The sequence below is a fragment of the Chanos chanos genome, chromosome 2 (assembly GCF_902362185.1).
Source record: "Chanos chanos chromosome 2, fChaCha1.1, whole genome shotgun sequence".
Classification (NCBI taxonomy): Eukaryota; Metazoa; Chordata; class Actinopteri; order Gonorynchiformes; family Chanidae; genus Chanos; species Chanos chanos.
In genome coordinates this window covers 47,294,136-47,306,635 of record NC_044496.1, presented here as the reverse complement: position 1 = coordinate 47,306,635, position 12,500 = coordinate 47,294,136, and the positions used below count along the sequence as shown (strand labels likewise).

Here is a 12,500-nt window from a genome sequence, read left to right as displayed (position 1 = left end):
ATGTCAATTTAAGCCAAGTTCCGTAGTGACAAATAATTATGCCCCAGTCATGACCTTGAATGTCTTTTGCAGATATGGTTTTTTTTCTTTTCTTTTTTTTTCGACCAAAAATGTGCCATTATGCTACCCCTGCACTCAGTGAAATGTTAGACAAATTTCAATGAAAAACCTCGTGTCCATGGTTCAAAATCTTAACGTAAGGCTCAGTTTAATGGCGGTTCTTCTCCAGGTCAGTGCAACATAATAAAGTCTGGGTAATTTTTGTTTTCTTCTTTTTTCTCTTTTTTTTTTTTTCCTCCCCCCTATCCCTGTTCAGGTTAGTTGGGGTTATTTCAAGTGATGTTGGGTTTAAGTGACAAGCCCTGGACTCAGTTACGCGCTCAGGCATACTGGCTCAAAACAGACTGGTATATGGAGAAAGATCAAGCCAGGTGCCTTGTGTGCCAACGCAAAGGTATGACTGGCCTATCCATTCTCACACCCTAAGAATATCTAGCCTACAGTACAGGTAGTCCATGCAACCAAATATTAAGGCTGCTAAAGCTTAGAAAAATAGAGAGAAAAGTAAAAAACAAAGAAAACTTGTGAATTCCTGAAGACAGGCACCTGTAAACGAAAACATGAACATGAAAAATGAAAAAAAAAAAAAAAAAAAAAAAAAAAAGGGTTGACTGCACTGATTAAAATTTTTAACTATAATATTCACAGAAGCATGTTGTGTTTGTCAAGATATGTTCAACTAAACTCTTTCTTTTTGAGAAACTGTTTCTGTTTACTTGTGGATGTCTGTCTCTTTCATTGCGGTTCTATTCTATCTGGCTCCACCATTCTCGGCAGGCCTTTTTTTGAAAGGGTATATTTGTCTGGACGTGCTTTTGTCTGGTGAGCCTGTGTATTTTATTTTGCTGGGCTCCTCTTTGATCATTGTGTATGCATGCATGTGTTTTTTTTTTTTTTCCCCAAACCCAGAGGGAAATCAGAGACAGGGCTAAATTAGGAGGCAGGGAAGTGTGCTGATGTCGGATTTGCTGCGCTCTAATTTTGTCGTGGGCTCTCTGTGCCTCTTCGTGCTTTTCAGAGATACTGAAAGCATGGCAGGGAACCTCCGTGGACAGAGATCATAGCATTGCCACCATACTGGAAAAAAAAAAAAAATAAAAAAATAATAATAATAATCAAAGCATCCTCAAAGTTCTCATTTGCCACTGGATACAAGGGGAGACAGAGGCATTGATGAGCTCCAAATAAATTAAGTGCTTTGAGCAACTGCTTATTTTGAGGATCGTAATGGTAATCTGGAGTCAGGTTCTTCTTCTTCATCTTCTTTTTTTTTTTTTTTTTTTTTTTTAAACTCCCCTTTTTTTCTCCTGCTCCTCTTCCCTGGGGAGCGCTGTTGGATGTCAACAGACTAATCGCAAATGTATGCAATAAATATCTCTTGTGTGTGTGTGTGTGTTTTTTTTTTTGTTTTTTCTTTAAAAAGTAAATTCTGTTACAAGGGAAGACTTTAGCACTAAAAGAGAAGTTTCTGGTTAACTTTTACAGACTGGATATGAAACCATCCACTGCATTTCAAGCAATTTCACAGATCCCATTCACAAATACAATTACTGTAATCGTTCAAACACGCTACATGTTTCTCCTACACGTAATGTCCGTTATTCCAGTGTTTAATAAGCATGAAGACAGACTGAATCCTGACAAAAGGCAAGGCCTGGCATGGCCTGTAAAGCAGTATTAGCTTGTCGTTGATGTACGCCATATTATTATCTCAATAAGTCGCCCTATTTTTTTCCAGCGTCCTCAGCGGTGGCAGCATCGTGGAGATAACTGAGAAGACACAGTTGACCCAAAACTGTCAGTTCCCACCAGGGAAGAAAGCATATGTGCCCTAACCACAGCTTCAGTCAGAGTCTTAGTCTGGCACCTTCCCCGCCTGCCTCTTACTCCTCTCATCCTGTCCTGCTCCAATTTAGCCATCTAATCCTCCCATCACTCACTCCCTCCATATGCTTTCTCTCTCTCTCTCTCTCTCTCTCTCTCTCTCTCTCTCTCTCTCTGATGTGTTGCTGTGTAGCATGACCTCAAAGACTACAATGATCCCTCCAAGGATAAAGTTTATAGATAGATGGATAGGTAGATACATAGATGCATAAATACGCACATACATACATACATACAATACATAAAGAGAGAGAGAGAGAGAGAGAGAGAAAGAGAGAGAGAGAGGGAACACAAATTAACCACTGAGGTTTGGGTTAAGGTCATGCATCCCGATTCTTACATGCTATTTTATTTGTGAGAAGGACACCGTGGGTGGACTGGTTCGGTGAATTCAAGAACGTCTTTTGAAAGACATTCATCACTTAACTGGGTTACTGGTATGTAGGAACATCAGCTCTTTGGTAGCTTTGATCATGATGGTGCTTCCAACACCTATGGAAAACGCTCTCTGTGTCTGCTGAGAGAGGTGACAGCGCCTTGGTCCTTCACTCCATCCCCTGAAGACTCAGCCATCAAAGCTCTGAATGATCTTAAGGGTCCTCTTTAATCTAATATTATATGCACTCCACTTTCCAACCAACCAATTTCATCCCATATATAAAAAGATTCAGTAGGTTCAAAGGAGAAAAAAAGGTATTGATAATGAACTTAAGGAAGCAGGGAGACTAGAACTGCCTGCAACTGGAGAACTGAGTGACAACTGGAAATATTTGCTCCTCTCAGGACTGAAAGCAGTAGAGACATACTTTTAATGTCATGTATTTTAATAGGTGTGTTCATTTTTAATGAGCCATTTGTAGTGATCCTTTCTGACTGTCCAGGTCAGATATGGAGTCAGAGTCACAGATGCTGACAGATGTGCTGAAGAGGAATTTGCTCTATATGCTTGGTTAATGTGTTTTCCATTGCTCACTTGCTCCAGCAAGCTTGGAAATCTATTATTCATGCAGCTAAGTGAAGAGCAATGTGTCGACAGTGAATTCCCCTTCCTTATCATCCTCTCCTTTACCGTTTCTCTTTTCTTCCTCACTTTTTTTAATTGTACCCATGTAAAAGGTCTGAGACAGCAGTGAATTGATCACTGCCATTGTCCTCAAAGGAGCTGTCCTGTCCCTGTTCTTGACATGTTTATGAAGGGAAACTGAGACACCATGCAAGTTCCTCTGACACACACACACACACACACACACACACACACACACACTACGGGAGGGGAAAAAAACCAAAAAAACCCCCAAAAAAAAACAAAAAAACCAAAAAAAAAAAAAAAAAACAACATAAAACTTCAATTCATACTCAAATGAAACGTTCAAATTGGGTGTTATTGTGTTGTTTCTCATCTTCTAGCACTTTTTTTTCTTTCAATCTTTCATTCTTCCACCAAAGAAATGAACAGCTCTTAAATTACTTTAAGACCAGTTCTGCTAAACCCTTGTTCAGCATTTTGTGTACCAGAGAAAGAGCTATACAACTTTCTTTGTATATATTGGAAACCTGTCATGCGCAATCACTATCTCGGCTAGCTGTATTTAAAATACAGTCTCTTCATGGCTGGGTTCGAATGCACTGGACAGATTAAAGAATAACAACCAATGGCTAAAATGATACATGATTTTAATTGTACATGACATAATCTTAAAATCCTCTGAATAACTTTTCTGAAAAGTGAGGGACTGGTGGTAGGAGACAAAACAACTGATGAGGCACTGCACTCTTCCTAGGGATATCAGATGTTTATAAGATTGGAGTAACTAGTCCCATATTCTTAGGAAGTTTCAAATCCATGCACCCTTTCTTTACAATGCACCAAACATCTTAAATACAAAGTAGGTAGCGTCCACGGATTCATATAGAAAGAAAAAACAAAGACAGAGAAGAGTTGTGGAAGCATATGGCCCAGGGCACCTGGGTCTGAGAAAACAAGGCTCACCTGATGTAGTAGTCATTCCTGATGAGCAGCAAGTGCTGAAGGATGGACAGGAAGTAGGTCTCGGAGGCTGTGTCTTTCACCATGTTGGAGAGGAGATGGTATACCTCACTCATATCAGTGCAGTGAGAATTAAGGAACAATAACATGGGATTGATAGACCAAATAACAAATAAAACAAAGACACATCTGCCTGTCACTATCTGTCTGTCTGTCTGTCTCTCTCTCCGTCTGTCTGTCTGTCCGTCCGTCCATCCGTCTGATATCTATCTATCTATCTATCTATCTATCTATCTATCTATCTATCTATCTATCTATCTATCTATCTATCTATCTATCTATCTATCTATCTGTCCTGCTTATGTGTTTTGATTTATGGTGTGTCGATTTTGCAAACATAAGGCAACAAGTTCTGACAGCCACGCCTCCAGCAGAGAGAGCTCTACATGAGAAAATCCATTGTTTCATCCATTACTATTTCCTAATAACACCTCTCCATCTCAGCATTGTCAGAGGGCGGAAACTGACAGATCCAAAGCAAGAGACAGAACCAGAATACATGCCCATACTGCTACAACACAATGTCAGCTACAAAGAGTGGACACTGCTGCCTAACAGAAGCCAAGCTTCATAGTCCAAATGAAGTAAACACCTTCACCCACCTCAACAATTAACCATGATGTTACGCTATTCCTTAACCCATCCATAATCTCAATTGCTCTAAGTCTAATGACAGAATCATTTTCACAGAATGAGACAGAAAACTATAGACCAAGCAAGTAAAAATAAATAAATAAATAAATAAAATGTTGAGTGTAGTTGTTTTCCAACTGAAACTATGGGGAAACAGCATTACATTTTAATGTTTACATCAAGTCAGCTTACAAAACACAGTCCATTTATATATTTTTGTTTTGTTTTGTTTTGTTTTGTTTTGGGGTTTTTTTTGTTGTTGTTGTTTTTTTGTTTTACAGATGGATCTGAGAGAGTGAACAGCTTTATTGTGCTAACATTTAAATATTTGCTCAATTCCTCGGAATCAAAATTTCCATTGAAATGTTTAGAAATACCCTCACATTGCTTACTGGTGAAAGTATCAAAGGCAATGAAGTTGTTCTGCACTTAAAGATACCACTCCATTGCTCTATACCTTTATCAATCAACGTTCAAGACGAGCCACATTCCAGATGACCAAAGTCAAGAGCTGATCACACCAGCTAGTCTCTTTTGAGATCTCTTTTGTCAACATAAGTAAATAATCAACTTGAAAGAAGACAGTGAGCGATTTAGCTGTCTGGCCAAGCTAAGAACCTGGATGCGTATCAAATAAAATCCTTCGCCGTTCAACGATTTTCAATCAAAAAAGGAACGAGTCACGTAAACATGCTTGTCTTATCATGTTATATTATATTGTATGTGTTTTGTCGTGCAGACAAGTAAATGTGTGATCTCAGACTTGCAAAGAGTATTGATTATGCGTTCAATGCTTGTTCTCTCTCAGATGATAGGGACAAGAGCCTTTAATGTCTGAAATAGATGCAACAGCAGATGTTTTTTTTCAGTTGCCTTTTTTTTTTTTTTTTTTAATACACTGATGGCTATTTTTTGTTTGTTTGTTTGTCTGCTGTTTTTCAAATAACGAAAACACGCACAGATGGACGTTGACCAAAAAAGATCCAAAGTACACCTAAAACCATAATAGTTCTGGAAATCCATCAGAACAATAAGAATATTCAAGCGAGACGTCGGGGCGATTCTTGGGGAAATATCTATCACATAAGATTGCATCATCTACTTAAAAAATAAAGAGAGAACATTTTCACTGAAATGCGAAAAAAAGGCCTGTCGCACTCATATTCCCTCTGTTTATGAGCGTCATCAAATGAAAAGCCTTCTGGGACTCTGTGCTAACTTCACTGTGACTGGGTGGTCATCTCTGTGAAGCGAACACTAATAAGATGGCTGGTAATTGGGCAACTCAAATTGGGGAGGAAAAAAAAACAACAACTTTTTTTTTTCAAAAGCACTCCTCTAAAACAGAGCATACCCAAAACAATATTGTAAACAAAACTACTGACGGAAGTTAGAAAGAGGTGTTGAGTCTGTGGGTTGTGCTGTCTTAAGCAAAGGCAGATGAAAAATTGATTGCTGGCATAATATGCAGTGTGTGCTTTGACAGCATCTGTTGAAATATTTACAAGCTGACGGCTGGGACGATACTTTGGCTGGGCTGGATTCCCTTTTCGCAGTCTGTGGTCCTGCATTCATTGCTGCTGGTCATCAAGCAGTAAATAAAAGAGGCACCTATTTTTTTTTTTTTTCCTACAAAAAGGTGCTACAAAAGAGCGGAGTGTTTGTGTGTCTGTTTGCGTTTGATAAGCAGACGAGTCCACGGATCGCTGACCTTTAGACAGAAGCTATATATGTTACATTATGTTTTATTAACACAGATCAGTGGACATGAATGAAAGAGAACGTTTTTTTTAAGCTCAAATTGCAAATAATAATGTAAATTCAATCATTTGTCAAGCACAGAAACCCAACTTCAGAACAGATAAGACTGTTTCATTTTGGACAGGTAAGAGATAAGCATAAAACGGTTGGAGAAAAAGCAAACGCAGAGCATAGCAAACATGAAAAGCAGAACCGTCTGTGCTAACCTCACATTGTTTGAGAAGCTTCCGCATCAATATCGAGCTCACTTTTTTTTTTTTTTTTTTTCCCACCTTCCTTGTGTTCACCGACTCAGGAATCATGGTGTTCCGTTGCATGGTTCAATTTTTGCTACCATATTAACTAATCCACTGAGCTATATCAACAGCATTAGCCTCTGCAATTCTGCTTGGAGACTATACAAACTTTTAATAACAAAGTAACTGCCCAAAGTCATCAGCTGGTCATTATGCGGAGCAGTTATAGTAGATGATTATAAAAGGTGTGTAGGCTGACAAATATAATATGGGCTTCATGCAGGCCCAGCGATTCAGTTTGGACAAGAAACCTTGTTTGAAGTGTAGAACCCTGAGGTACATTCCTGCCATTTCCACAAAGGGGAAAAAAAAAAAAATAGTCACTCCCGAGAATCTATATCGACGTGCAAAGCAGCTGGCCAGGGTTATACTCTACAAGCAAAAAAAAAAAAAAAAGGGGGGGGAAGATCTCTTTCTCACTCTTTCTCCTTCTGTCAGACACAACCACACGTGCGCACTCAAAGACGGTGCATATTCCTGACATATGAGTACAAACGCTGTATGGTGTAAGACAATGAATAAACATGAGAAGCGGATGAGCTGGCGCAGCAGTGGAGAGATGTAGAGCATGCAGAAGGGGAGGGTCAATCAATCATACCAGCATAACCATTCATTAATATTCATCAATGCCTAAGTCAGTTCAGTGGCCAGACCTGGCTGGACTAAACCAGGGCTCACCCTTGCTTGTTAATATTCATGAGGCAGGCCGGGAGCGAGGCAGAGACGGAAGGTCCAGGTCAGGGGAGGGTGCAGAGATCACCTGGATTCAGGCAGGAGTGAGTGATCGAGGGTGAGAGAGAGAGAGAGAGAGAGAGAGAGAGAGAGAGAGAGAGAGAAAGAGAGAGAGAGAGAAAGAGAGAAAGAGAGAGAGAGAGATAAAATGGAAAAAGGAGAGATGTGCTAAGCCATGCGTATTATGCACACCTCCTACAGATCAATAGCAAATTGTCCTTGGAAACAAACGTTGGCCCTCTCATTTTGTTGCTTGCTCAAGCAGATCATTAATCCTGCCTGGAGATCTCTCTGTTTCTCCTACAGCATTCACCTCAGCTACTTCTAGGTACTATCTAATGTCATACACTCCTCTCTCTGGGGTTTAAAAAAAAAAAGGCGGAGAAAGCAACATCTGTGGAACTTTAAATAAGGCTCGTTTATATATGCTACACACGCAAAGGCAGGGCTAAGATCCTGTCACCATTCACCATAAATGATCACTGCATCGCCCGGGCATCTAAACTAGGGCTGAGTGAAAAACTTTTTTTTTTTTTTTTCAGTTGTAAATTTGGGCTGTTATTAAAAGAGAATTTAATGACGATAGTCATCAAAACTCAAAACAAACTGTGAAGTGAATGTTAGATAAAGCCGAAAGACCTCTCCAACGGACCTCGCGAAAAGGTGAAGGTTAGTTACAGAGGCAGATCAAGATGAGAAGCAGATAGAATCACTGCCTTTCTGTGATTGTAAATAGGCAAATAAATAAGTGACCATGTGCTTGTAAAGAGAGGCATGCCGGGAGTGAGTGAAGAGGTCATGCCATGCGTATAATGAGAGGCTGTGCGTGTATGGGGCCAAGGCGTGAGACATCTCCAATCTGGAGGTGAAAGGGTTTGTTTACTGCCAGAGTTCTCCAAGCCCCGAGTGAGAATTGTAAAATGGAATCTCAAATCCTGCCCAAATTAACCCAGGGTCATAGAGAGTGAGATGGAGGGAGGGAGGGAGGGAGGGAGGGAAGGAGATAGAGAGAGAGAGTGAGAGCATGACAGAAAGAGACAGAAAGACAGAAAGAAAGGATATTCCATTTCAGCACGGATGTCATCGAGTCGGTGTGACAGCTCAATGGAATCCTCCTCTTTGTTCTCATTGAAGACTTTCAGCTGGATGTCAAGCTCCTCTGTCTCTTTCAGCTCCTGCAAACGAAATGCAGGGTGGAAGAAAACAGATAAAACAGACATATCCAATATTAAGATACTAGCAAACAAATAAAAAATAAAAAAAAAAATAAATAAAAATAAAAACCCTTACATGACAATGAAGACGTGCATGTATATTTTTTTAATGCGGCAAGATGGTATGAGAACACAAACACACACACACACACACACACACACACACACACACACACACACTGATTTTGCATGATAACATCAAAAGAACAAGCCCATCACTAAAAAACATTACTATTTCTACTACTATTGCTGCTACTTCTACTACTAACTCTTCTACTACTACTACTACTACCACTACTATTACTACTACCACTACTACTACTCCTACTACCACTACTACTACTACTACTACTACCACTACTAATAATAATAATAATCTTGAGGGTCTGATAAAGAAAAGAGCCAGTTGTGACTTCACATAGACAAATAAAGATAATGTGTAGAGTTATAGACTCCACTACACAGAACGACCTGATTACTGAGAAATTTCTCCCTCTCTCTCTCTCTCTCTCTCTCTCTCTCTCTCTCTCTCTCTCTCTCTGTCTCTCTCTGTCTCCCCCCTCAGAATCCATCTCCCTCCCTCACACCTGCATCACCTGCATCCTGAGCAAGAGTCTGACATGGTGCACTTTAGTACTTCAGTATAAATCATTGCCAAGGGAGTTTACAGACGCAAAAAGCCAAATGTAACCCAATTTCTGCAGCTATCAATCATAGGCCTGCACTCTGGGCATGCCATCTGTCTTCGGAAACTGATATTCAGAAAGAGAGCTAGTGCACAAAATATCAGTAGACAATCAGTAGGAGATCAACACTCATACCCTCTCCATAACTGTGTGCTTTTATTTAGTTTGATATTTCAACAGCAATCTCACATAGTGTGTCTTTTTTTTTTTTTTTACCCCTCAAATTATTTGTGAGGATAGCAGGAACTCACAAGCTATTGTTCACAATTAAGAGATAATGTCATATTTATTGAAACTCCCGAATGAATTGTTCGTAAATGAAGATAAACTCTGTTGTACTATGTGTGGGATGAGGGCGATTTGATTGTAATAATAACAGTAATGACGGGGCAAGCAGAAACACTGACTTGAGAGAAACGGCATCATAAACAAGGCTGTGACTGATGGCTGGATCAAACAGGCACACAAATCTACATTCTCAATGGGGATCTAATCAACACAGATCTAAATCAAAGACGTATGTCATCTCTACAGCTCATAGAGCTTTCATTCTACTACACCTAAGATCATTCCCTGATATAAAAAATCCACATTAAACTGTGAACTGACCCCAAACGTAGAGAGATTTTTTCATTTTGTATGCAAGATAGATTTGTTTTTCAAAACAAACAGTGAAAATTAACTTCAATGATTTGTGAATCAAAGGTTATAAAAAGGGGGAGAGGGGCAGGGGCATCTCACCGGGAGGATCTTTTTGAGGCCACAGCGCAGGAATTCATTACGCAGATGTATCCTGAAGTCCAGATCATCTGGAGACGTGACCAGAGCATTGATCAGCTGCATGCAGGCCACCTGTATGCATGACAGACGCACGCACACACGCACACACACGCGCACACACACACACACACACACACACACACAGAGAGAGAGAGAGAGAGAGAGAGAGAAAAAAAAACCATTTCAGAGACCAACACTCTCTAAATCATCACCTTTCCTATATGTAAGCCCCATGAGACCCATGAGTTCAATACACGGCTCTCTCATCATGTGAAAGCCAGAGTATAGCAGTACAGTACATCTTACACTGAAAAACACATTGCCCATCGATCCCACCCCTGCACCTTACAGTACACGTCAGAGACCGGGAAACTCCGGATGAAAGAGGGCAAGGAAAGAGTAAAAGGTAAGGCAAAGTGAATTGGGGGGGGGGGGGGGGGGGAGAGAGAAAAGGAGGAGAACGGATCAGAAAAACTTTGAAAAAAAGAAAGGATGTGGGCTGTAAAGGAGAGGGACGTATGGGAGCTCGGATGAACAGATGTGCATATTTAATTGATTCATGGGATTACAGGCATGTGTGGGGAGTGGTACTGATGGATCTTAACGGGCAATAAGGTGACTCTGGGGAGACAGGCAGAGGCATGAGAAGGAAGAGCACTTCTCACGGACGGATCGATAGGCTCCGCAGAGATGGTCCTGATCGAGGTGTGAAGGTCTTTATAAATCTTCCACAGGATGTTATGGTTAGCCAACATGTTTTATTAACAGCGCTGAGGGAATTTGGTCACTGCTGCATTTAACTCCCCGTCTGGAAGGGCCTGAGCTGACATAATCGCGCGCCAATCTGAAAATGCCCTGGGAGAACAGGGCTGCTGGGGATACACACAGCAGCAGCCCATACCAGCAATCTGTAGGAAACAGCATTAGTTTGTTTTGGTTCTTTTTTTCTTTTTCTTTTTTTGTTTTGTTTTGTTTTTTTGTTCTCTCCCTGGCCATAGCCTGAGGATAGTCGAACTGACTGAGCAGGTTGGTGCTAATCCATCTGGGAGGGAGAGCAGTGTGTTGTGTTGTTATGAGGTGTGTCAGTGCTAATGGGAACTCAGACAGACTGTCTGTATGTGCCAGGGTTAACCAGCTGCCCAAAAGCAGGGCTGCCCACAACTGTGGGCATTGGAGCAAGACAGACTTCAGTGCTCAATAGTAAAACCCTGCCAGATAGGGTGCAAGAGCCATCCATTGAAGCCTGAAAAGTACCCACCAGAGAGGAGGAAGCTTAACCCAATAACAAAAAAACTTTCCACAACACCCCCCCCCCCCCTTTTTGATTCAACTTAGTCATTTTCTCATTCTCTGTCTTTTTTCTCCCCCTCATTCAGCCATTTATGTCAACTGAGTGAATTTGGATTCAGAGAGGGGGTGTCATCGTGTCACTGAACATAGACACACCTATGTCTGTCTGTGCTGGTGTAGATGTTGGAAGAAAGAAGAAGAAGTACTGTTTGTCACACACACTCTGAGAAGTGAAATGGAGCATCTACATTTAACCCATCCTAACACCTGTGAGCACACACACACACACACACACACACACACTATGAGCAAGGAGCAGTGGGCAGCCGTCGCCCAGGGACCAACTCCATGTCTTTTTGCCAGTGCCTTGGTAAAGGTCACTGACAGGACTACTCATCCTAGCATGCATGTCTTTGTGGTGGGAGGAAACCGGAGCACCCAGAGGAAACCCACACATACACAGGGAGAACATGCAAACTCAACACAGAAAGGACAGCAAGGACAGACAGGACAGCCAGGATTCGAACCCAAGCCCTTCTTGCTGAGCCACCGTAAAGAGCTGGGTTAGTTTCGTTCCTTTTCGAGTGCGGATGAGTGTCTGCTGTCGCACATGAAACGTGACGCCGGAGGATGTTTAGAGCAGTGTAATTAAAAACATCACTGCTACGATAAGTTTAGACTTCAGATTCATTGAGTGCCACTGCTGTTGCTGAGACTGAGCAAGAAGCGGAACAGCAATGGAGCACATTTTTAATCACATTACAAAAAGTCAGGCTCTGCAGCACATCACACACTCTTAAAAGCTTTCATTTCTTTGAACCTTCTGCATCACTGAGTTATTTTCATTTACTTCACAAATAGCAGCCGTTTCATTTCATTAACAGCTCCTTTTAAAAGAGAAAAAACCAAGATGTCTAACCAAATGAGAGAGAAAAAAAAAAAAAAAAAAACCTGACTCTGTCTCTCCCTTTCTCTTTCTCTTCACACAACTTCTCCCTTCTCTCTCTTTTCACTCTCACCGTTGAATTTCATACATTGACAACTCGTGTAATGACCTTATAAATAGCTGGATTTGTTGTGCTGGTTTAAAGATCAGAGTTGTTGCTGGGAAACAGAT

The 12,500-nt window shown here is 40.9% G+C and overlaps 1 protein-coding gene across 1 annotated transcript in view; it reads right to left on the bottom strand.

The window, feature by feature from the left end:
• Nucleotides 1-12,500, bottom strand: part of diaph2 (diaphanous-related formin 2) — a 333,165-nt gene that overhangs the window by 225,894 nt on the left and 94,771 nt on the right. Inside the window, exons 11-13 of the mRNA XM_030765467.1 lie at nucleotides 10,055-10,165; nucleotides 8,476-8,588; nucleotides 3,935-4,051 (exon numbers count right to left, since the gene is read on the bottom strand). Coding sequence (XP_030621327.1) covers nucleotides 3,935-4,051; nucleotides 8,476-8,588; nucleotides 10,055-10,165 — 341 coding nt within the window. The remainder of the gene's footprint in view (nucleotides 1-3,934; nucleotides 4,052-8,475; nucleotides 8,589-10,054; nucleotides 10,166-12,500) is intronic.